The sequence below is a fragment of the Phyllostomus hastatus genome, unplaced genomic scaffold, assembly GCF_019186645.2.
Source record: "Phyllostomus hastatus isolate PE091 unplaced genomic scaffold, TTU_PhHast_1.1 phas_contig_36, whole genome shotgun sequence".
In the NCBI taxonomy this organism is placed as follows: domain Eukaryota; kingdom Metazoa; phylum Chordata; class Mammalia; order Chiroptera; family Phyllostomidae; genus Phyllostomus; species Phyllostomus hastatus.
In genome coordinates, this window is record NW_025333862.1 from 2,919,323 (window position 1) to 2,943,062 (window position 23,740).

The following is a 23,740-nucleotide window of genomic DNA, read 5'->3' on the forward strand; positions in this document are numbered from 1 at the left end:
TCTCCCTTAGAGATGGACTTATGTGCTAGGAAAAGAGTCTGTGAGTGATTGGGGAGACCAAGAGGCCAGATACCACTAGGACCGGGTACCCAGGAGATAAATAACATCTGGGGCTCCTTGCACCATTGAAAGGACTGATGGGAACTCTGTGACTAGTCCAAAACCTCTGTACCGATTCCAGAGTCCAGTCAGGGAAGGAGAGGTGATCCAAGATCTGGCCTCATTCACTCAGAACTGGTGACTTAGATTCAGATGAAGCTGGCTTTTCAGATGGAGTCAGATCTGACTGCATACCTGTATGTGTCCCCTCAGATGGCACCTCATGTTTACCCCTGAAAACAGCACAGGGATCTCAGCAGCCAGCTGGACTCTGCAGGTTTGGGAGAAGGCAGACAATCCTAGATAAAAGTGGAACTTGTACCCAGTGACCTGGAATTTCAGAACACTGATTAGGGAAAAGGAGTAGGTGGTGCTCTGTACCCAGCACAGCTGTGCAGAATTAAGAGAAGGCATAAAATACCTAAGACTTAACCCTCTGTGCCCCACCAGGGTATGTGAGGAGTAGGGTGGGTATACCCATAAAAATTTGCAAGATTCCCTCTCCCTAGAATGTCTAGCCCACTGACTGTGAAGGCCTTTACCTTTTGATACCAGTCTGTAAAGAGTGGAAAAAGTGGCTGGTTTTTCAAATGCACAGACACCAAGGCAAGGCTACAAAAAAATCAAGATATCAAGAATCAAGGAAACATGATGCCACCAAAGGAACAAAATAAAGTAACTAACCTCAAGGAAAAGGAGGTCTACAAATTGCCTGAAAAAAGAATAAAAAATAATCATCTTAAAGAAGCTCAGTGAGCTACAGGAGAATACAGACAACTAAACATAATCAGGAAAACAACACAAAATGAACAAAAAGAGGTTTGGAAGAGAAGGAGAAATAGACCCGTTCATCCAGACCGGTAGGAGGGGCGGAGACAGCCAGCCGAGCGCGGGTCACCGCATGGAGAACAGGGAGAGTTGGGCACATAAAGCAACCGGGAGTGTGTAAGGCATCTGGGCCATGCAAGATCGCAGCGGGTGAACCCTGAGTATGCAAGCGGCAGCTGGCAGATCCAGTGAGGCAGCAATTGTGGAGCAGGGCAGAGTGCACAACCCACGATCCCAGGCAAGGGACTGAGGTCCCATGAAGAACGGACCTACCACCATTGTTCCTTCTTGACCCGGCCCTCACATACAACGTCACAATCTAGTGACTGGGGTGCCCAGACCTGGTGAACACCTAAGACTCCACCCTCACCATAACAGGAGTGACCAGACCAAAAAGAGAGAGACAGAGAGAGAGAGAGAGAGAGAGAGAGAGAGAGAGAGAAAGAGAGAGGGAGAGAGAGATGGCTCAAACAGAAGAACAAATCAGTGCCCCAGAACTCATCCTTTTGAGTGACCAAGAGATAGCTAACCTATCAGATGCATAGTTCAAAACACTGGTGATCAGGAAGCTCACAGAATTGGTTGATTTTAGTCGCAAATTAGATGAACAAATGCAGGTTACCATAAAAGAAATGAAGGAAAATGCATAGGGAACCAATAGTGATGGGAAGGAAACTGGGACTCAAAACAATAGAGTGGACCAGAAAGAAGAAAGAAACAACCAAACAGGAAAGAGTGGAGAAATAAGAATTCAAAAAAATGAGGAGAAGCTTAGGAACCTCCAGGACATCTTCAAATGTTCCAACATCTGAATTATAGGGGTACCAGAAGGGGAAGAGGTAGAGCAACAGATTGAAAACGTATTTGAACAAATAATAAAGGAGAACTTCCCCATTCTGGCAAAGGAAACAGACTTGCAGGAAGTGCAGGAAGCTCAGAGTCCCAAAGTTGGATCCAAGAAGAAACACACCAAGGCACATCATAATTACATTAGCCAAGATAAAAATGAAGGAGAGAATCCTAGAAGCATCAAGAGATAAGGGGACAGTAACCTACAAAGGAGTTCTCATCATACTGTCAGCTGATTTCTCAAAAGAGACCTTACAGGCAAGAAGGGGCTGGAAAGAAGTATTCCAAGTCATGAAAGACAAGGACCTATATCACAGATTACTCTATCCAGCAAAGCTTTCATTTAGAATGGAAGGGCAAGTAAAGTGCTTCTCAGATAAGGTCAAGTTAAAGGAGTTCATCCTCACCAAGCCCTTATTATATGAAATGTTAAAGGGACTTATCTAAGAAAAGAAGATAAAAAAACATGTATAGTGAAAGGACAGCAAACTCACAATTATTAACAACCACACCTAAAGCAAAACCAAAAGAAACTAAGCAAACAACTAGAACAGGAACAGAACCACAGAAAGGGAGATCACATGGAGGGTTAGAAATAGGGGAGTGGGAGGAGGAGAGAGGGGGAAAAGGTACAGAAAATAAGTAGCATAGATTGTAGGTAGAAAATAGACAGGGGAGGGTAAGCATAGTATGGGAAATGTAGAAGCTAAAGAACTTATAAGTATGACACATGGACATGAACTAAAGGGGGGGGAAGTGGGCGGGAGAGGGTGTACAGGGTGGAGGGTAGTTAAGGGGGGAAATGGGAAAACTGTAATAGCATAATCAATAAAATATACTTAAAAATAGGCTCAGATATTAAAGAGGAGACATCATAATGATGCCACAGAATTAAAAGACAATCATAAGGGACTATTATGAAAAATTATATGCCAACAAATTGGACAACCTAGGAAAATTAGATAAGTTTCTGGAAACATACCACCTACTAAGAACAAATCAAGATGAAAGAGAAAGTTTGACAGATAAATAACAAATAAGGATACTGAATTAGTAATAAAAGAAAAGCCCAGGACCAGATGACTTTACAGGTGCATTCTACCAAATATTTAAAGAAAAATTAATACCAAATCTTTTTTAAACTCTTCCAAAAAATATGAGGTTGGAGCATTTCTGAACTCATCTTATGAGGCCATCATCACTCTGATACCAAAACCAGATAAAGACATAAGAAAACTATAATGCAAAAATCCTCAGTAAAATATTAGCAAACCAAACTCAACAGCATATTAAAAGGTTCATACACCATGACTAAATGGGATTTATCCGTAGAGTGCAAGGATGATTCAGCATACACAAATCAACAATGTGATATACCATATTAACTAAATTAAGGATAAAAATTACATGATTGTCTTAATAGATGCAGAAAAAGCATTTGACAAAAGTTAACACCCTTTCATGAAAAAAACCCTTAACAATTTCAGCATAGAGGAACTTATCTCAATACAATAAAGGCCGCATATGAAACACAGTGAATGTCATATTCAGTGGTGAAAAACTGAGAGCTTTTGTTCTATAGTCTGGAAAATGACAAAGATGGCTGCTTTTGCTACTTCTATTTAACATAATACTGGAAGTCCTAGCCAGAGTAATTAGGCAAAGCAAAACAAAACAAAAGCAGAAAGAAAGAAGTAAAATTATCTGCAGAAGAACATTTTATCTGCAATACTAAGAATTCTCTTTTAAATAAAACTTATTCTAAACTTTATGCAGATCTCAAGGGACCCTAATGGTCAAAACAACCTTCAAAAGGAACAAAGTTGGAGGAATCACATGCCTGATTCCAAAACTTAATAAAAAGCTACAGTAATTAAAATGGTATGGTCTTGACATAAAATAGACAAAGAGACCAAGTGGAATGGATTGGAGAGCTCAGAAATAAACCTTTGACTATATGGTAAAAAGATCTTTGACAATGGTGCCAAGAATATAAGATAGGGAAGGAATAGGGTCTTTAATATGTGGTACTGAGAAAACTGTATATCCACATGGAGAAGAATGAAATTTGGCCCTTGTTTGATAATATACACAAAAATCAATTCAAAATGGATTAAAGACAAAGATAACCCTTGAAAATGTAAAATTTCTAGAGGAAAACATAGGAGAAAATCTTCTTGACATTGGTTTTGGCCATGACTTATTGGATTTGACACCAAAAGCAAAGGCAACAAATGCAGAAAAGGGACAGATGGGATTACATCAAACTAGACAGCTTCTACACAGCATAGGAAACAATAAAATGAAAAGATGATCTATGGAATGGGAGAAAACATTTGCAAACCATATATCGAATAAAGGATTAATATCCAAAATATATAAGAAATTCCCAAAACTCAATTGCAAAACCCAAATAAACCAACTTTAATATGGGCAAATAATCTGAATAGACATTTATTCAAAGAAAGTATGTAAATGGCCAACAAGAATATGCAAAAGTGTTCAACATCATTAATCATTAGGGTAATGCAAATCAAAACCACAAAGAGATGTTACCTTGCATCTGTTAGAATAGTTATTACAAAAAAATAAAATGAAAAATAACAAGTGTTTGTTTTCCCTGCCGGTTGAAGCATCATACAGTACACCAAAAAGGTGCGGGTTTGATCCCCAGTCAGGGCACAAACCTAGGTTTCAGGTTCCATCCCAGGTTGGGGCATGTGTGGGAGGCAACTGATAGATGTGTCTCTTTCACATTGATGTTTCTCGCTCCGACCCTTCCCTCTCTCTAAAATCAATAGACATATGCTTGAGTGAGATTTAAATGTTTTTTAAATCCCTGACTAGTATGGCTCAGTTGGTTGGGTGTTGTCCTGCAAAGAAAAAGATCGCCAATTTGATTCCTGTTCAGGGCACATACCTCAGTTGCAAGTTTGTCCCTGATTGGGGCACATACAGGAAGCAACTGATTGATGTTTCTCTTTCACATTGATATTTCTCTCCCTATCTTTCTCCCTACTTTCCCCTCTCTCTAAAAACAAATAAATAAAATCTTTTTAAAGATAACAAGTGTTGTTGAGGATTTGGAGAAAAGGGAGCTCCTGTACACTGTTGATGGGAATGTAAACTGGTACAGCTGCTGTGGAAAGCAATATGAAGTTTCCTCAAAAAATTAAAAATAGAATTTTTAAAAAATCATTTTATTGTTGTTCAATTACAATTGTCTGCATTTATCCCCCAACCACTCCCCCCACCAGCCAAACCCACCTCCCTCCCTTACTTCCATACCCCCTTCTTGGTTTTGTCCATGTGTCCTTTATAGTTGTTCCTGAAAACCCTTTCCCCCATTAACCCCTTCCACCTCCCCAATGGTTACTGTCAGATTGTTCTTCATTTCAATGTCTCTGGTTATATTTTGCTTGCTTTTTTCTTTTGTTGATTAGGTTCCTGTTAAAGGTGAGATCATATGGTATTTTTTCCATATGATCCAGCAATTGCACTTCTGACTATATATATCCAAAAGAAATAAAATTCATGGATGAACATTGAGGACATTGTGCTAAGTGAAATAAACCAGACACACACACACACACACACACACACACACACACACACACACACACCCATATGATCCTACTTATGTAAAGAATTTAAAATAGTTAAACTTATAGAAGCAGAGAATGACTGGTAGTCACCAAATGACAAGTGGAGGGAGAATAAAAAAGATGTTGGTTAAAGGGTATAAAATCTCAGTTATGCAAAAGGAATAAGTCTCAGAAATCTGTTGTACAGCATAGTGCCTATGGTCAACAATACTGCATTATATACTTAAAAATTTATAAAAGGGTAAGTATTATGGTAAATATTCTTATCATACACAAAAAATTACAAATCAATAAAATAAAAAAGGTAGAGGAAACTTCTGGAGGTGATAGATATGTTTACAGTATTGATTACAATCGTGGTTTCACGAATGTATACTTATGTACAAACTCATCAAGTTTTATGCATTAACTATGTATAGTTTTTGGTATGTCAATCATACCTCAATAAAGTGTTTTTTTAAACATTAAAAAATACTTGAACTCACAAAAAATCAGAGAACTCTTCCCAGGAGAAGAGGAACATTATTTTTCAAATGCGATAAAATAATGGAATTTGAGAAAAGGTAAGAAATGATAGGAAAGCAGGGCTCAGACAATATATCCTTTCTCTTTTATTTCTTTGAAGGTTTGTGAGAAAATTCTGTCAGTTCAGAAGGATGTAATTTAATAATAATAACAATAATAACAACAAAAGCTGACATTTATTGAGCTGTTTTATGGGCTAAGCACCATGCTAAAGGCTTCAGGTACATTGTCTTATTTAATTCTCACAAAACTTTATTATGTATTCATTTATTTATTAAAAAGATTTATTGAACACTTATTATGTGCTAGATACTATGCTAGGGGAAGAGTAATAAATAAAATCATTATGATCCCCATTCCTGGAAGGTTTGTGGTATAGGAGGAAGAACAAACATTAAACAAATAAATAAATATTTATTGACATGTGATAAATGACATGGAAGTTATAACAGTATATTGGGGAGGGCACTTCAGATAGAGTGTTTGAGAAGGTCTTGTTTATTTATTGTTATATTTTCATCCTTATTTAAGGATATTTTTTCATTGCATTTTAGAGAGGAAGGGAGAGAAACATCAATATGAGAGAGAAGCATGTATGACTGCTTCCCCTACACATCTGCCTGGATGGGGGAATGAATGAACTTGCAAACCAGGCATGTGCCCTGGCCCGGAATAGAACTTGAAATCCTTCAATTATGGGGCAATGCTCCAACCAACTGAGTCACACTGGTCAGGGCTGAGAAGGTTTCTTTTAGAAGATGACATATGTGAGCTAAGCCTGAAAGAATAAGAAGCCAGGCAGGCAGAGGAAGGGCCTTAAGGCAGATGTGAATAACTTCAACATAAATAAATCTTTCATCTAATAGAGGAACTGAAGGAGGATCAGTGAGGATAAATAGAGATAGAGGTGGGAGAGTGATGATAGCTGAGGCTGGAGATGGGCCAGACCTGCCAGAGCTGTGGAGGTGCAGTTTCATTCCAGTGCATGGGAAAATCTCACAGAGCTTTAAGTAGACAAGTAAAAGATCCAATTCATATTAAAAATATGATTCTGGCTGTCTTGTGGAAAATGGAGTAAAGGGAGGTAAGAGCAAAAATTGGGGAGAGTTGTTCAGAGTTTATTGTAGCATTCCAGAGTAGAGATGATGATGGTTAGATATAGGATGGTGGTTGAAGATTTCCGAAGACGTGGATAGGTTTAAGATGTATATTTGGAGGTAGACTCCAAAGGGCCTAGTGAAGGAAAAGCTAAAACCAAAGATAACTCAAGTTCCTGGTTTGGGTAACAGCTGATGTACTACCATCCTTTTTCACTCTGGGAGACCAAAGGCCCAAGATCTTCAGTAGCATGTACCAGGAGATATGTCTAGGGTAAATGATTTGAGCAGGAGTCCATCGAACTCTAGAGACAGCACATGTAACCAACATGCTGTACTCTCTCCCAATGGGTCACAATTCTGCTGCTTTCTAAAAGGAGAGAAATGGTTATCTTCTGAATTATAGTCTCTTTGTCAACCATAATTCCATTTGCTTAGTTTCCAGGTGTATTATCTGAAGCATGGTTTGTTCTGGAGCAGACTGGAAAATGTTATTTGGATCACAGGCTGAAAATGATGTTATTCCTTAAATTTTTGAGCCAGGTAAGCAGGTTTAAGTCTGGAGAGCTGGAAGTGATAGTCCTAGATATTCAAATTCTATTTTCAGGCAGAAACTAAGCTCTCTTCTCTCCCATGGGATCAGGAGAAGATGTGTCACTCCTGAAATCCTTTGATACCTTTCAGCAACCTAGATGATGACAGTTGCCCTGGAAGAAATAGGTTTATTTTACTAGGAAAAAGAGGAAAGTGAAGTAGGTTAATAGGGACCAGAGTTCTAGGCCACCCACCTAGGGCTACAGAGGAGGTAAGGAAAGGACTAGAAGGAAGTAGGGATATTGATAGAATAAGGCAGAATTACATTAAAAAACAAATAGGCTGAAATCTCAAATATGTGTGGTGATCCTAAAACAAGGTAACTTTTTGTATGTGTTTTGCTGATGTCCTGAGACTTTCTGTATCCTACTGGTATCTGTGCATCTGTAAAATGACTCCTTAACTTTTACTTCTTTCACAAAGTTGTAGGTCTGATGAGAGAGGTAAGAATGTAAGAACATGGGGGCAATCATAGGCTTACCTGTTGGGATTGAGAAATTGTGGAGTAAATTGTGGAGGAATCATTGTTTTTCATAGGTATTGGGATTTCTGTTTTCTGTAATAAATAATCATACTGATTTGGCTCACACAGGCAAAGAGATATTCATGCACAGACATATTCCCAGGGAAAGGTAGTATGACAAAGTTCTTCCAGAGGAATGCTAGGGAGTGTTTAGCAAGAGGAGCTGGAGACCAAACACCACTGAAACATGTGAAAATTTAGTGGCATTTTCTGAGCTCCAAACAGAAGCACACCCCAGCAAACCACTGGGCTCAAGAACCAGAGAGAGGCAGAAGGGTGATGACCTTTTTTACATATATTGTAAAGAAAATAAAATGTTTTTGTCCTGAACCCAACTCTACTGTCTTTTGCCTCAGATTTTACTGGCTGTAACTGGAGGTATTACCTGCTACATTTTGTCCCTGTGATTCTAACTGCTTGGTCATCAAGTCATTGGGTTATCCTCAAACAGAAGGAACTGGTAGAGTTGCAGAAACATGTGGTATTGAGAGTGGCTGTGCTTGGAATACAAAGTATAGCAATAACAGCAGGAATCCCCTGTGCTCAGAGATTTTGACATTTAAAATTAATTAAGGAATATTATGGTATTATCAAGACTTCTGAAACTCTCCAAAGTACAATTTTGTACTAAAGAAAAAGTAAAATTTTCAGGAGACTAGTTTCTTGGTTTGTTGAGAGTGATTTATCTTGTCTCCAAGAAATTGAAAAGACATAGAAATATCTGAACAAGTAAGAGTATTCCTCTGTGTTTCCTTCTTCAAGGAGCCTGCTTTACAAATACCTGTGAGAGGCTGTATGAGGTGATCCAAGATTTCTAGCTAGACCATTGCTCCCATTAGTTGGAGAATGATGAGTTCTTTGGGCTGTTTTTCAGTTGACATGGAAACTGGCCTCTCAAGATGTATAGTGTTCTTCAGAAATATGCCTCTTGCTGGTGGTAGGGAATTGTTGATGCCTGACCAAGGCCATCTGGCTATGTTGCTAGAGGTGTGGGGAGAATTGAGGGCATGTCATACCTGTAGTGTTCTCTACTGTGTAGGAGTTGCAAATTCTTGCTCCTGTCCTCCTCTAAAGAGACTGCTGCTGAGTACCCCTGTTTTTTGCACATCCAGGTGAGAAGCCCTTACTACAGAACTGTCTCTTTTGCAAACTCTCAAACTTGATTGAACTCAGATCTACTCAGTAAGTATTTACTGAGCATCATGCTAAGACATAGGGGAAGATAGAGGAAGACCTAATTTTCACTCTTGGGCAGCTTGTAACTAAACTGAAGGGACTACTTACTGAAACATTAAACAGTTAGAGAACAATGTCAGTGAGGACATGAGCGAACATTCCACTGGGGCAAGAGCAGTGGGGTCTGGAAAGGTCCCTCATAGAACTTTCCAATGCCTGCAACTGCCTTCTCCTCTCCTCAATGGTATACATAATTTGGATTAATCAGGTAATTGTGGTGACAAATTTGTGAATAATGACTAAAAATAATGATAATGATGGAGTATAAAGTTGAAAGGACTCACCATGTTTGGATGAGTGACCTGAGCATACACAGTGTTTCCTGGAGAGATTGGGCCATAGTCTGAGTTCCTTAGGATCTCTACTGTGAACAGAGAGGCAGTGTCAGTTGTAAGTGCACTCTGGATCTGCTCTCCCAGGACCTTGTCTACCCCAGGGGACTTTCTGGCCCTAATAATGTAGTTGTTTGAGGCATTGCCCTTCCTTATGGTTCATTCATTTTTGACAGTCTTTGGAATTCTGGGTGGAACCAGGAACTTCTCAGTCATGTGATGTATTTCTTATCTCATCTCTTGGGGGTGCATGGTCTTGTGGTAGCCTAAAGTTCTAGAGTCTCCCACTGTATTCACATGTAAGCAAGGAAGCTCCTAGGACCAAATGGTACCACATACATAAGAACTAGAGAACCTCACTGGCCAGCATAGTGAAGCTGGATTACTTCATGTACGTGTTATTAAACTTTTCAGAGGTCCTTAAAGTGGGTTTGATTATATTAGAGATGAGGAGTTGTGAGCTTAGAAAATTCAGTTAACTTGGTACAAAATAACAGAGGAAGTGGTGAAATAAGGAACTTAAATGTATGCCTTCTGACTCCAAACCTTATGCCCTGCTCTCTACACGTGACATCATATATCTCTTCATTCATGAAATGAGGCTCAGTGCTAATCTGAGTCCAGAGTCTGCATTCCAGTGTCTCTATAACATTTTCTCTTTTGATTCTTTTTATTCAATACCCAAACCCTGGATGAATAAAGTGATGTGGTCAGGCAGTTTGTTTTTGGGGCTTTGATGCTCTAATCCTATTCTTGCCCTGGACTTCTTGGGTGATAATGGCCAGGCTATGATCACTTTCTTTGACACTTAGTTTTTCCATCAGCAGGATGGGGAATGACTCTAATCCTATTAAGAAATTGTGTCAGTGACTTGTTCACATGTGTGCAAGGGACCCTGTAGGCTCCATAGGGGACAAACTTGTAGTTACAGGTTCTCCTCTGGCACCATCTGGTCCATCTGAGTAATGAAATTCTGCCTCTATCCTCTCTATTATCCAGGCCTCTGACTGGCCCCTTTCTTCTTTCATTTGGCTCTCCCCATCTGTTTTATGATTGGGATTTAAGAGTCTGGAAGCTCACCATGATTCTGGGTTTGATGAGTAGAAAACTGTAAGAAACCTGGAAAATAAAATCAGGTAAGTTGAAACTTGTGACTAGTGAGAGAGATCTTCCATGCCTCCACCCCCATAGGTGTCTCTCCAGAAGATATGATGGAAGAGGACCAGAAAGGGAAGGGCAGGCAGGCCCTGAGGCTGGGTCCTATATTTCCTAGTAGGACACCTTTATCAGGAAATTAGCAGGTGTGTGGTCATACTCCAGATGTTGTCCCAGTGGACTAGCTGAACCAGTATTTACATCCTCCCTCTCTTTACCTGTCTTCCAAAAGAGACAGGTAAAGGTAACCCCAGACTCGAATTGTCTGAAACATTAGAGAAGAAACAAGTAGGAAGAAAGAAAACCTGTCATTCTTTTCCTCCAAACAAACATTGGCCACATAGCAATACAGAAAAAAGAAAGCACTATTATAATCCATATGATATTTGGGTGTTGATTTTTCTTGTTAAAAGCACCTGAAAAGAAAGAAAAAAGGAAGTTACACTTAAGACACATTAAGGGGGTTGGGTATCATCCTGCAAAGCAAAGTGTGGCTGGTTTTATTCCTGGTCAGGGCACATGCCTGGGTTGTAGACCAACTCCCTGACTGGGAGTGTTCGAGAGGCAACTGATCAATGTTTCACACTGTTTATCTCCCTTTTTTTCTCCCCCACTTCTGTTGTCTCTGAAAAAAAAAAAGAGATTGAGGCCCAGTGTTCTTCTCATAGCCTACACTTAACCTCTGCCAGGCCACCTTTAGGGGTGGGTTCATCTATACCCAGAAGCTCTGAGGCTCCGGACAGAATTTCTGGGAGTAGGAGACAGGGTGGGGTAGAGCCTGTTAGTGCCAAGAGAGGGAAACAATTCTGCCTTCCCAAGGACTTTGCTCTTGGGCTCTGAGTGTGTTGGAGAAGGGTTGGGAGTGTGGTAGGGGAGGAAGGTAAGGCCTCTGGGGTTAGTGAGAGGCACAGAGCACCAGAGGGTGTCTGTCTTCTCCCAGCATCTTTGGCTGCTCCCTACTGGGCTGCTGTTTTGGAAATCATGTAGGTCTTGTAGTCATGCCATACCCCACAGCCACTCAAGGTTCTTAGAAATACCTGAGATAGACTGTTACCTTTGCAGAGACTTTGGGCAGAGAGAGAAAAGGATAAATTGCTGACAGGGTTCATAGCTGTGCAAGTGTAGGTTTGTTCACTGGAATTCTTGGGGTTCCAAGAGATAGTGAGGTTTGCTTCCTCTATAGGTGTGTTTCCTGTGATCTGCCACCTGAATGAGACATGGTCATTTGGATTCTCCACAGAGCAGATTAGGTGGATCTCACAGGTCCCATTGTCAGAGAGTTCAGTGTGATTAGTGACTTGTAAGTTCCTCAGTCGTCCTGTGTGCAGAGAAAAGAGTTGGATTAAGGACAAATTGCTTGGCTCATCCCTCTGTGAAAAGTATCTTTCTCCTCAATGTTTCTGTATTCCATCTGACACTCTGCTGTATGTTGTGATCTGTATATTCTATAAATAACTTTGTTTATGTTGCCTAATTGATGTGATGAGCATTTGGGGTGAGCAAATGATAAGAGACATCATTATGAGACAGAGTAGTCAGTGTGAGAAATGAGAATTAAAAGACTGAGGTTGCCGCTAAATAGTTGGGTCATTTGGGCTGGTCACATTACTTTTCTGCACTTCAGTTTATTCCTGGGATCCTTTCTAGCCTTTATTTTCTGTCCCTTTGTAAAAGAAATTTGGAAACTAAGCTGAGGGCCAGCCTTACCTTAGCCAGATCAGGAACCAGAATCAGGCACAAGAGCCCTGTTTCCTTCATAATCAGAATTCCCTAGCTGGGGTGGAAGACGGAAGCTTAACTTCCTTGGGAAATTATACTTTCCATAAGTCTATAGGAATCCTGGTCCTCATTGTTTCTGATGTCAGCTTCAGTGGTGACAAAGAGACCCTGATGTGGAATGTCAGCAAGAAGAAAGGGACATGTTGAGAACCAGAAAACTGGGGAAGAAAGAAGTGAAGAAACTGAGAGAGCAAGCAAGGTATTCTGGGAAGCAAGGAAGTGTAATATATTTAGACATTTGATAAAACATTTACTGCAGAAATTTTTGATAGCAGAGACCAGGAAATATTGGCTAGTGAGATGTCAGTAGCTATGGGTCAAAGGGGATATGGGAGCAGTATAGAGAAGGTCAGTGACATAGACTTGGCCTGAGGGTTGAAGTAAAGGTGGCCCAGTAAAGAATAGAATGACTGTAACTGTCTGATTAGAAGAGACAGAATAATGCTTTAAGTTTAGTTAACTGAGTAGAGCTAGTGTAACTATTTTGCCAGAATAGAGCTTTTATGTAACAGCATGAGTGTTGAACTTGGAGTTGGGATGACCTAAGTTAGAATTGTTACTTTGTTATTTATTGGCTACATGACCATGAATACATTGTGTATTGCTTCAAGCCTCTGTAAAACTGGCAATAATAGCTACTTCTTAGGTAATTATGATTAAGTGAGACAGTGCCTAGCACAGCAATGGCAAATATTTGGTGTGAATGTCGCATCTCTCTCAGCCGATGTTCATGGCTGACCTCAAAAAGCTATCTTATTACCTTTTTCCGCTTGATAAATATGTAACTGCCCACTTGATATCTCCACTGGGATGCAATGTATATTTCAAACTCAACATGTTCAAATGAACTCCCTCCCGTTTTTCTCTCCAAAACCTCCATCTGCAGCCTTCCCCACTTTAGTTGAGAATGAGTTCATTCTTCTAGTCACACAGGCCAATAGCCAAGAATATCCAGAATCCAATAACTTCTCACCATCTCCCCTGCTCTCATCCGGGTCCAAGCCAGCATCATCTCTTGTTTGGATTGTTGCAATAGCCTCCTGATTGATCCAGTGGCTCCCACCTTTGTCCCTTACAAACTATTCACAACAGAGTAGCAAGGGATCTTTTAAGCAAGTAAGTAAAACTGTATGCTCTGTAAAACCCTCCTATGGTTCTCAATCTCACTGAGATTCAGAGCCTTATATGATGTAGCCCCTTATTTATTTACAGAACCTCATTTCCTATTACTCTCTCCCTACTCTGCTCCTTAATGTTCCTTGAGCATGCCAGCACAGGAGAGTGTGTTTACTTGATGTTCTTCATCCATAGATTCTTATGGCATACCCCCTTACCTCCAACAGGTCTTGGCTTAAATGTCATCTTCCCAATGAGGCTTATTATGACCACTCTAATTAAAATTGGTCCCTGCTCCCTGTTGGCACTCCTGATGACTTCTCATGTTGTTCTCATCTCTTTACTCCACAGCACTCATGGCTTCCTTACATACTGTGTCATTTAAGGGTGTCTAACCTGCAGCCCACGGGCTGCACATGGCCCTGGATGACTATGAATATGGCCCTACACAAAACTATAAATTTACTTAAACCTTTTTTTGCTCATCAGTTTTCATTCTGTTTGTGTATTTAATGTGTGGTCCAAGACGACTCTTCTTCCAGTGTGGCCCAGAGACACCAAAAGACACCCTTACTATATGCTTGTTTATTACTACCTCCAATTCTCCACCCAGAATGTCAGCTCCAGGATGGCAGTAACCTTTGTCTGTTTTGCTCACTGATACATTTTAAGTGCCTAAAACATTTACTTGTACATTGTCTACGGTCAACAAATGAATACATGTAGCATGGCTTCAACCTTCCTTAACAATGAACTGTAGGTAGTTACTCCCAACTAATTGGTCTTGGTCTATAAAGATAAAATCTTTGCCATTCATAGCCTGGCACATGGAGTAACTGGTCAATATTTTAAAAAACTTATATAGCTTATATGTTGAACTTTTTTTGCACTATTGTAAAACATATTGGTGTAGCCTTACTTATCTCTTTATTTAAAGTACCTTTGAAGGAGAGAGACTTTAAATGATTCTAAAGAGGGATGGACATTGAGCCTCAAGAGTGTGCTTGTTGCAGAAGTGATGCCTAGTCTTTTTTGAATGGTAGCAGAAGAACATTGTCTCAACAACTGTAATGAAACCTGATGCAGGGTATGTTCTCAGACTTTCCACTGGATGTGTTTCTTCTCTCCAGGGTCCTAGCACTGCCTTGATGATCACTGATTACCCAGAGTGATTCTGCCTATAGTGGGTTGAATGAGGACATCCCCAAAGATATTCTTTCTCAGAATCTTGTTTGGAAAAAAGGCCTTTGCAGATGTAATTAAATTAGATAAGGTGATTCTAGATTATCTGGGTGGGCCCTAAATCCAGTAAGTGTCCTAATAAGAGAAAAGCAGAGAGATATTTGCAATAGACAGAAGAGGAGAAAACAGAGGAAAGAGGAAGAAGTAATGTCACCCTGGAGGCAGAGATTGGAGTTATATAACCATAGGCCAAGGAAAACCAAGAAATGCCATCAGCAACCAGAAGCTGGAAGAGGCAAAGAACAGATCTTCTGTCCTCTCTGGTTTCCAGAGGAGCTATAACCATTCCCATACCTTAATTTTGGACTTTTGGCTTTTAGATCTGTAAAAAAATAAAATTTTTGTTGTTTTAAGTTACCAACTTTGCAGTATTTTGTTTTGGCAATCTCAGGAAATACACTGCCCCAGGGTAATTTTGCCCTTTAACTTGGAATCCCTGTTCTGAACTTTCCTAGACATCCTCTCTTTGCCATGACATTTACTTGTCATGTGTCCTATTCTTTCAGGAACATGACTGACTAATCTAGCATGGTTATCCTACCAAGTATTCAGGGGGTACTAAAGGTTAACATGTTACATTTTACTTGAACAGTATTTTTTTCAGATAGCATGTCTTAATGTAAAGGACCCAGTGAATTTTAGACACTGGGTTCTCTAGTAGATAAGAATTACACAATCTCAGTGGCCTGTAAAGTTGCCAATTTAATGATTGAATCTCCTGTTCAACATTTCTGCCATTCATGGTATCATTGATTGCTAGAAGGTTTTTCTGACCTTGACTCATAAATTGTGTCATTATAGTTTCCATAATTTTATATTGAGGACACAAGCTGTCTGGGGAAAATATTGTTTTGTTAATTAAACAACCTTGGTAGAATAGACATTCTCTATTCCAGATCATCCTTACAGAACATTTTCTATGTAGACCGCTGTTCTGTACATTGACCACTGGGTCAGAAAAGCCTTTGTGTTAAGAGACTTATCATACCAGCTAGTTACATGGGAAGATCTCCCACTTACTATCTCTGTGACTGTAGGGGGTTGCTGTGGTTGACGCTGTGTCTCAGGGGTAAGGATAGTACTTACCTCATGGAGCTTTTGTGAGGATTATGGGACAGATACATGTAATACACATGGTAACAAGATTATAGGTATTTCATTACTTCCTCTACATTTCTAGTTGAAAGGGACCATTTTTTTCTTTTTTTTATTGTTGTTCAGGTACAGTTTTCTGTCTTTTACTCCCATCCCAGACCATTTTATGAGGAAGAGTGAGGTAATTCTGGACTGAAAGTCATAAGACTTAGGTTCTATTCTCAGCTCTATCACTAACTGGTTGTGTGATGTCATTGATTAGCTTTACCACTGGATCTCAGTCTAGCTCCAAATGCCATATTCTTTACCAGTAGGCTACATTGCATGTTTGCAGTCACATAGAATTGAAATATGTAATATTGTTTAGTCTATACACAATTAAACCCAAAGTTTTGACTCACTGAATATCCCCAGATTGTATTTGGAAATCTCTGTGGAGCTTGATGTGCTTATTTGGGCGTAATAACATCCACTGTCTGCCATAGTCAGGTTGTTGATCTGCAAGGAGTAGAACTGGGCAACATGCAGTCGATCTTTCCGTTTCGGATCAATCACCTGGATTTGTGCTCCCTTTGGCTGTATGAAGACGATAGTTATTTTATCATGATGCCAGATGACACTGGTATCCTGTCCTCCAGGAAACTTTAGGGGGAGAGTTACTGACTCTCCCAGCACCCCATTCACCACCAGCAATGGGGTTGCTGTGGTTTGTGTAACTGCGTTTCCTGTAAACACAGAAGAGAAACTGCTGTAACTTCCCCTTTCTCACCATCCTCCTACACTCTTTCTCTGTAGCTCTGTCAGTATGTTACAGCTCTCTACTGAAGCCCAGAGATCAGAAGAAGAGGGAAAACATTAGGAAAACTGTTGAAATGGACTATCAGAAAGACACCACCCCAACAAAGTGTCTTGGTAACGGGCAGTTGGCCGAGATGATACTGACCCAGTTCATCCTCCCACACTGGTTGGTTACCCTGGGTCATACACGCTATCTGACCCCAACTTCTGAGTTCTTTCTGTGGGCATGAAGTAGAGGGGGGCTGGGAACTATATCAACTTCCTGCCACAGGCTCCAAGTCCATAGGTGTTTGCTCATAATGTATAATAATTAAAGCTCAATATTTACTGATTACATACTGTATGTCCAAATATAGAGTTGTGAGATTTAGAGGACTAATAATCAGAATTTACAGTTCTTTTTATACATTACTTCATTTAATGCTTATACCAATTTCAGTGAGGTGAGTAAGGATGGATGTTGTTATCTCCATTTATAAATAAAGGACCTGAGGCAGAGTAGTTAACTAGTAATTTTCCCAGGGTTACATAGCTAAAGAATGAGTCAGGATTCAAACTCAACTACTTTGACTCCAAATACTTTTTGCTCTTTTCATGATACCCAAAGATATTTATTCTTTTCTCAAAAAGATTATTGCCTAGCAGCAATGTTTTCACTGATACATCCCCTAAGGCAAGGGGCATAAAAAATAAACAAATGGGACTACATCAAACTAAAAAGCTTCTACATGGCTAAAGAAAACATCAACAAAATGGAAAGGGAGCCAACCATATGGGAAAACCTATTTATCAATGATACTTCAAAGAAGGGTTTGATCTCCAAAATATATAAAGAACTCACAAGACTCCACACCAGAAGACAAACAATCCAATTAAAAATGGGAAAAGGCCCTGAACAGATACTTCTCCAAGGAGGATGTACAGAGAGCCCATTTAGACATATGAAAAAATGCTTAACATCACTAGCCATTAGAGAGATGCAAATTAAAACCACAATGAGATACCATGACACATGGTCAGAATGGCCATCATAAACAAATCAACAAACAAGTGCTGACAAGGTTGTGAAGAAAAGGAATCCCTAGTATACTTTTGGTGGGAATGCAGACTGGAGCAGCTGCTTTGGAAAACAGTGTGGAATTTCCTAAAAAAACTGAAGATGGAACTACCTTTTGATCCAGTGACCCTACTGCTGGGATTTTACCCTAAGAATCCTGAAACACCAATTCAGAAGAACCCATGCACCCCAATGTTCATAGCAGCATTATTTACAATACTGCAGGGCTAAAAACAGCCTAAGTGCCCATCAGTAAGTGAGTGGATAAAAAAACTATGGTACATTTACACAATGGAATACTACACAGCAGAAAGAAAGAAGTAACTCCTACCCTTTGCAACAGCATGGATGGAACTGGGAGCATTATGCTAAGTGAAATAAGCCAGGCTATGAAAGTCAAATACCATACAATCCCACCTATAAGTGGAACCTAACCAACAAAACAAACAAATGAGAAGCAAAATAGAACCAGAGACTTGGAAATAAAGAACAAACTGACAGTGATCAGAGCGGGGGATGGGGTAAAGGGGAAAGACGGGGAAGGGACAAGCAAAGGAACACAATTACAGGGCTCATGGGCAAGGACAATGGTGGGGGGATTGACTGTGGAGTGTGGGTGGATGGGCAGGGGAAAGCAATGGAGAAAAAGGTGGGACAACCGTGACTGAACAGCAATAAAAAAACTCAAAAAATATTATAATCTAGAAGAAGAGAGAAACATAAAAGTAATAAATATCTCAAAAGGATATATAATGGCCATATTCTCATGAGACTATCTCAGAGCCAAATAATGTTTGAACAAGAAAGGTAAAATAGTTTCAATAATTCTTAAAGAAGATGCTTCCTTAACACCTTTGTTAAATACTTAGCACTTATCACACCCTTTTGTACATCTCTGTATACTTGTGTGTCTAGGAGATCATGTTTTAATTATCTTTGTATTTCAGCATTATGCCTGATTCAAAGTAGTATTTATTTGAGTAAATCAATCAGTAAATAACTATAACCATGACCCCAGTCTTCTTGAAACCTCCTAATTCTCAGGAGAAGATCTGAGTAAGGGAGGAAATGTTCTTGGAATCCTGACACTCAGCTCCTGGGTGTGCTCATGCTTCCTTTTTCCTAAATTGTCATGTGAATGCTAGGCACATGAACATGGCTATCATCATTCCCACCTATCTACTAAATCTTTCCCATCAGCACTTTAACACACTCTTATTTATCTTGAAGCTACTTGGGTAAACATCACAGGCAAAATCTTGAGCAAAAAAAAAATCTAGATACAAATAGAATATAATGGTATGATTCCATTTATTTCGTTAATAAATAGAAAAAACAAATCTATGTTATTAGAAGTCAAGGTAGTGGTTACCTTTGAGAAGGAGGGAAGGATGGCAAGTTAAGAAAGGGAGCACAAAGGGGGAATTCCAGGGTGCTGGTAATGTTATACTTCTTGACTGGCATCTGCATATACCCATTTATTCATTTTATGGTATTTCATTGAGCTGACACTTAGGATTTTCTCTCTGTATATTACATTTTAGTAAAAAATGTTAAAACAACGACAAAAACCAAACCAAAACAAAACATTGACCATGACATGTATTGACCCAAATGTTCTGGTCATTTTTCTCTCTTCTTCCTAATTTCCTCTAACTGTTCCCTGTGTTCACTTTGCTCAAACTATGCTGACTTGGGTATTCTTTGAGATGGCCAGTGATGGTACACTTGCAATTCACTCTACTTGGAATGTGCTTCTCCCAGGTATCCATGTGTTTTACTTTTTTGTCTCCATAGGTCTTTAACACAAATATTCCCTCTTAGAGAGGCCTTCTGTGCCCACTCTTTCCTCATCACCCACCCTTACTTCTATACACTCAATTGCCTTTGAATTTGTTTTTCCCCATAATACTTACTCTCTAGCATACCTTATAATTTGTATATTTGATTTTTAAAAATTCTTTTTTCCTTCCACTAGAAAGTAAGCTTCATTAAAACCAAGATTTTTTTGTTTGTCTTTTGTTTGTTTTTATAGTGAACATCTATACACAGTGCTTGGCACACAGTAGGTATTCAATGGGTATTTGTTGAGTGAATGGACACATCTTATCCCTTCTTTTGAAGGTTCTCTATCCAGGATATCAAGGACTTTTTTTAAGGAGCCTGGGCATACTCTGTGGCCGAAGGACTATCCAGGAACTGTTTATATGGCACCAATACATTCCTTTAAGGTTCCTTTGTTTTTATAGATTGCAAATATTTGTTTATTTAACAAGCCATTTATTCTAATATTTTCTCAGTTCTGTGCCAATTTAGTGAGCAAAGTTTTAGGAAACATGGAATTCAGACCATATGTATCAGGTTCCTTTTCTGTACTAGTTTCTGGGCTGAAGACTGGGAATACAAATATTAATAACACACATCAGTCCTCTGGGATCAGCATGTGATAGAGGAATCTGACTGGTAGACAGTAGCTATGATGTGGTGAGTTAGGCCTTGACCTAGGTAGGATAGAGCTTGCCTCCACATTGTCCTCAAACCACTAATTGCACTCTGCGTGCTAAATATCAAGAACTTCTTTCTTTTTATTATGAGAATTTTCCCTCTCTTTTCCATAATATTGAGGGTAGGAATTATGTTTATTATCTGTGTATGCTTAGTACTTAGCACAATTTCTACTTCACTAAATGTTGAACTGACAGAGATATGTGCTTTGTGAGAGCACAGATTGTGAGAATGATGGTCAAGGAGAGTTGGGGGTTGTCAGGAAACACTTCAGAGAGGAGATAAAATTGTAGCAGTGTTTTGAATAACAACAGAGGTTCTCCATTGCTTGATTATTTGTGATTCTTCCAATAATGCCCTGCTATTTCTTTGCTCTGTTGTTTTCTTTGCCTGAAATACTCTTCTCCACCTTTTCTAAGAGGTGAGCTCCTATTGATCCTCAAAGGAGACAAAGAAAAGTGGCCCCAATGAAAAAACAGATAAAAAGTCAGAAAAACAACTAAGCAATGAGGACATAGCCAACCTATCAGATGCAGAGTTCGAAACACTGGTTATCAGGATGCTCACAGAAATGACTGAGCATGGACACAAATAAAGGAAGAAGCGAAGGCTTTACAAAGTGAAATAAAGAAAAATATAGAGGGAGCCAACAGTGAAGGGAAGGAAACCAGGATTCAAATCAACAATTTGGAACAAAATGAAGAAATAAATATTCCACTGGGACTGAATGAAGAAACAAGAATAAAAAAAAAAACAAACAAAACCCAAAACAAAACAAGGAGAGGCTTAGGAAACTCCAGGACAACTTTAAACATTACAACACCTGAATCATAGGGGTGCCAGAAGAAGAGGAGGAGCAAGATATTGAAAACTTATTTAAAAAAAATAGTGAAGAAAAACTTCCCCTTTCTGGCAAAGGAATTAGACATGCAAGTCCAAGAAGCTCAGAGAGTCCCAAAGAAGTTGGACCCAAAGAGGAACACACCAAGGAATATCATCATTAAGTTACCCAAGATTAAAGACAAAGAGAGAATCTTGAAAACAGGAAGAAAAAAAGGAGACAGTTACCTGCAAAGGAGTTCCCATAAAACTATCAGCTTTCTCAAAAGGAACCTTACAGGCAAGTAGGAGCTGGAAAGAAGTATTCAGTCATGAAAGGCAATGATGTACATCCAAGATTGCTCTACCCACCAAAGCTTTCATTTACAATGGAAAGGTAGATAAAGTGCTTCCTGGATATGGTAAAGTTAAAGGAATTCATCATCACCAAGACCTTATTATAGGAAATGTTAAAGGGACTTATCTAAGAGAAGAATAAGATCAAAACTATGAACAGTAAAATGACAACAAACTCACAACTATCAACAACTGAACCTAAAAAGACAAAAACAAAAACTAAGCAAATAACTAGAACAGGAACAGAATCAGAGAAATGGACATCACATAGAGGGTTTTCAGTGGAGAGGGTGAGGGTGAGAATGAGCGAAATGGTACAGGGAACAAGAATCATAATTGGTAGGCATAAAAATAGACAGGGAGAGGTTAAGAATCGAATAGGAAACAGAGTAGTTAAAGGAATTATATGTACAGTCCATTAATATGAACTAAGCAGGGAATGCTGGAGGGTTGGGAGTGCAGAGTGGAGTGGGGATAAAGGGGGAAAACTGGGAAAATTGTAATAACATAGTCAATAAAATATACTTTTAAAAAGGATAGTATAAAAAATGGAGAAGCCAGAGGAATCATATGTATGACACATGGACATGAACTAAGTGGGGGAAATGCTGGTGGGGGTGGTACAGGGCAGAGGGGGATAAAGGAGAGAAAATAAATGGTATAACTGTTATGGCCTAATTAATAAAATATACTTAAAAAGGTGAGGTCGTATGGTATTTGTCTTGCACCACCTGGCTTATTTCTCTTAGTATAATGCTTTCTAGTTCCATCCATGCTGTTGCAAAGGGTAGGAGCTCCTTCTTTTTTTCTCCTGCATAGAATTCCACTGTGTACCATAGTTTTTTGATCCATTCATTTACTGATAGGCACCTGGTTTGCTCCTAGCACTTAGCTTTATATATATATTTAGCATATATATATATGCTAAATTACTTAAAATTACTTAAAATTACACTTAAAATTACTAAAATTAGAAATGAAAGAGTGGACATTACTACAGAGTTTATAGACATAAAAAGGGATTATAAGATGATATTATAAAATAGACAAATTCCTAGTACAAATTATGAAGACTGACTTAAGAATAAGAAGAAAATTTGCCTTGGCTGGTGTGGCTCAGTGAATTGAGTGCTGATCTGTCGACCACAGGGTTGCTGGTTCAATTCCCAGTCAGGGCACATGCCTAGGTTATGGGCTAGGTCCCCAGTAGGGGGCATGTGAGAGGCAACCACACCTTGATGTTTCTTTTCCTCTTTCTCCCTCCTTTCCCCTCTCTTAAAAACATCTAGAAATCTAAAAAAAAAATAAGAATGAAAATAAAATGTTTTAGGACCTATGACAAAGAGATTGAGTCAGTAATCAGAGATATATTGGCAAATGAAAGCTCAGGACCTGATGGTTTCACTGGTGAATTCTACCAATTATTTAGGGAATAATTAACACCAATCCTTCTCAAATGTTTCCCTAAAATAGAAGATAAAATACTTTCTAATTTATCCTATGAAGTCAGCATTACCCTGATACCTTTTTCAAAGTCAAAGACACCCCCCAAAAAAAGAAAACTACCAACCAATATCTTTTATGAATATTAATGTAAAAATCCTCAGCAAAACACTAACAAACTTTGTCCAGGAGCATTTTAAAAGGATTATACATCATGATCAAATGGAATTTTCCCCAGGATACAACAGTGGTTCAATGTGTCAAAATCAATCAATGTGATACAATGTGAGAATAAAAGAAAAAAATCATCTCAATCAACACAGATAAAGTATTTAACAAAATCTCATACCATTCCACACTTAAGAATCTAGGATTAGAGAGGGGAGATGGTGACAGGGTAGGAGGGAGAAGATTCCACTTCTCCCTGCACACGGGAGAAAAACCTAGCTGACCTATGGAGGAACAGAGCAAGCAGACAACAGTACCCCATCATATATGAAAATAAGAGACCAAAAATTATAGTGGACACTGAAAAACCAGACGTGAGACAAAAAGACCTGAAAGTGTGAAAAGACCAGAGAGGGACCCAAAGAGGGGGCATCCCAACAGTTGAGATGGTGAGACAAAATTCATTTTGCTATTACAGAGAACCTGTAAATTATTGCATATTTGTATTATTTTTTCAT

The 23,740-nt window shown here is 39.1% G+C and overlaps 1 protein-coding gene across 7 annotated transcripts in view; it reads right to left on the reverse strand.

Moving 5' to 3' along the window:
* SLAMF6 (SLAM family member 6) overlaps positions 1 to 23,740 on the reverse strand; it is a 47,314-nt gene that overhangs the window by 12,242 nt on the left and 11,332 nt on the right. The window contains exons 2-8 of one of the 7 annotated variants that reach the window (XM_045841605.1): positions 16,477 to 16,800; positions 11,898 to 12,161; positions 11,149 to 11,259; positions 10,769 to 10,807; positions 9,641 to 9,717; positions 8,079 to 8,153; positions 6,158 to 7,710 (exon numbers count right to left, since the gene is read on the reverse strand). In XM_045841605.1, coding sequence (XP_045697561.1) covers positions 7,684 to 7,710; positions 8,079 to 8,153; positions 9,641 to 9,717; positions 10,769 to 10,807; positions 11,149 to 11,259; positions 11,898 to 12,161; positions 16,477 to 16,800 — 917 coding nt within the window. In that variant the 3' untranslated portion in view covers positions 6,158 to 7,683. Of the gene's footprint in view, positions 1 to 6,157; positions 7,711 to 8,078; positions 8,154 to 8,186; positions 9,102 to 9,640; positions 9,721 to 10,768; positions 10,808 to 11,148; positions 11,260 to 11,897; positions 12,162 to 16,476; positions 16,801 to 23,740 lie in introns of those variants that run through there. The other 6 variants (XM_045841604.1, XM_045841608.1, XM_045841607.1 and 3 more) reach the window with 6 other exon arrangements.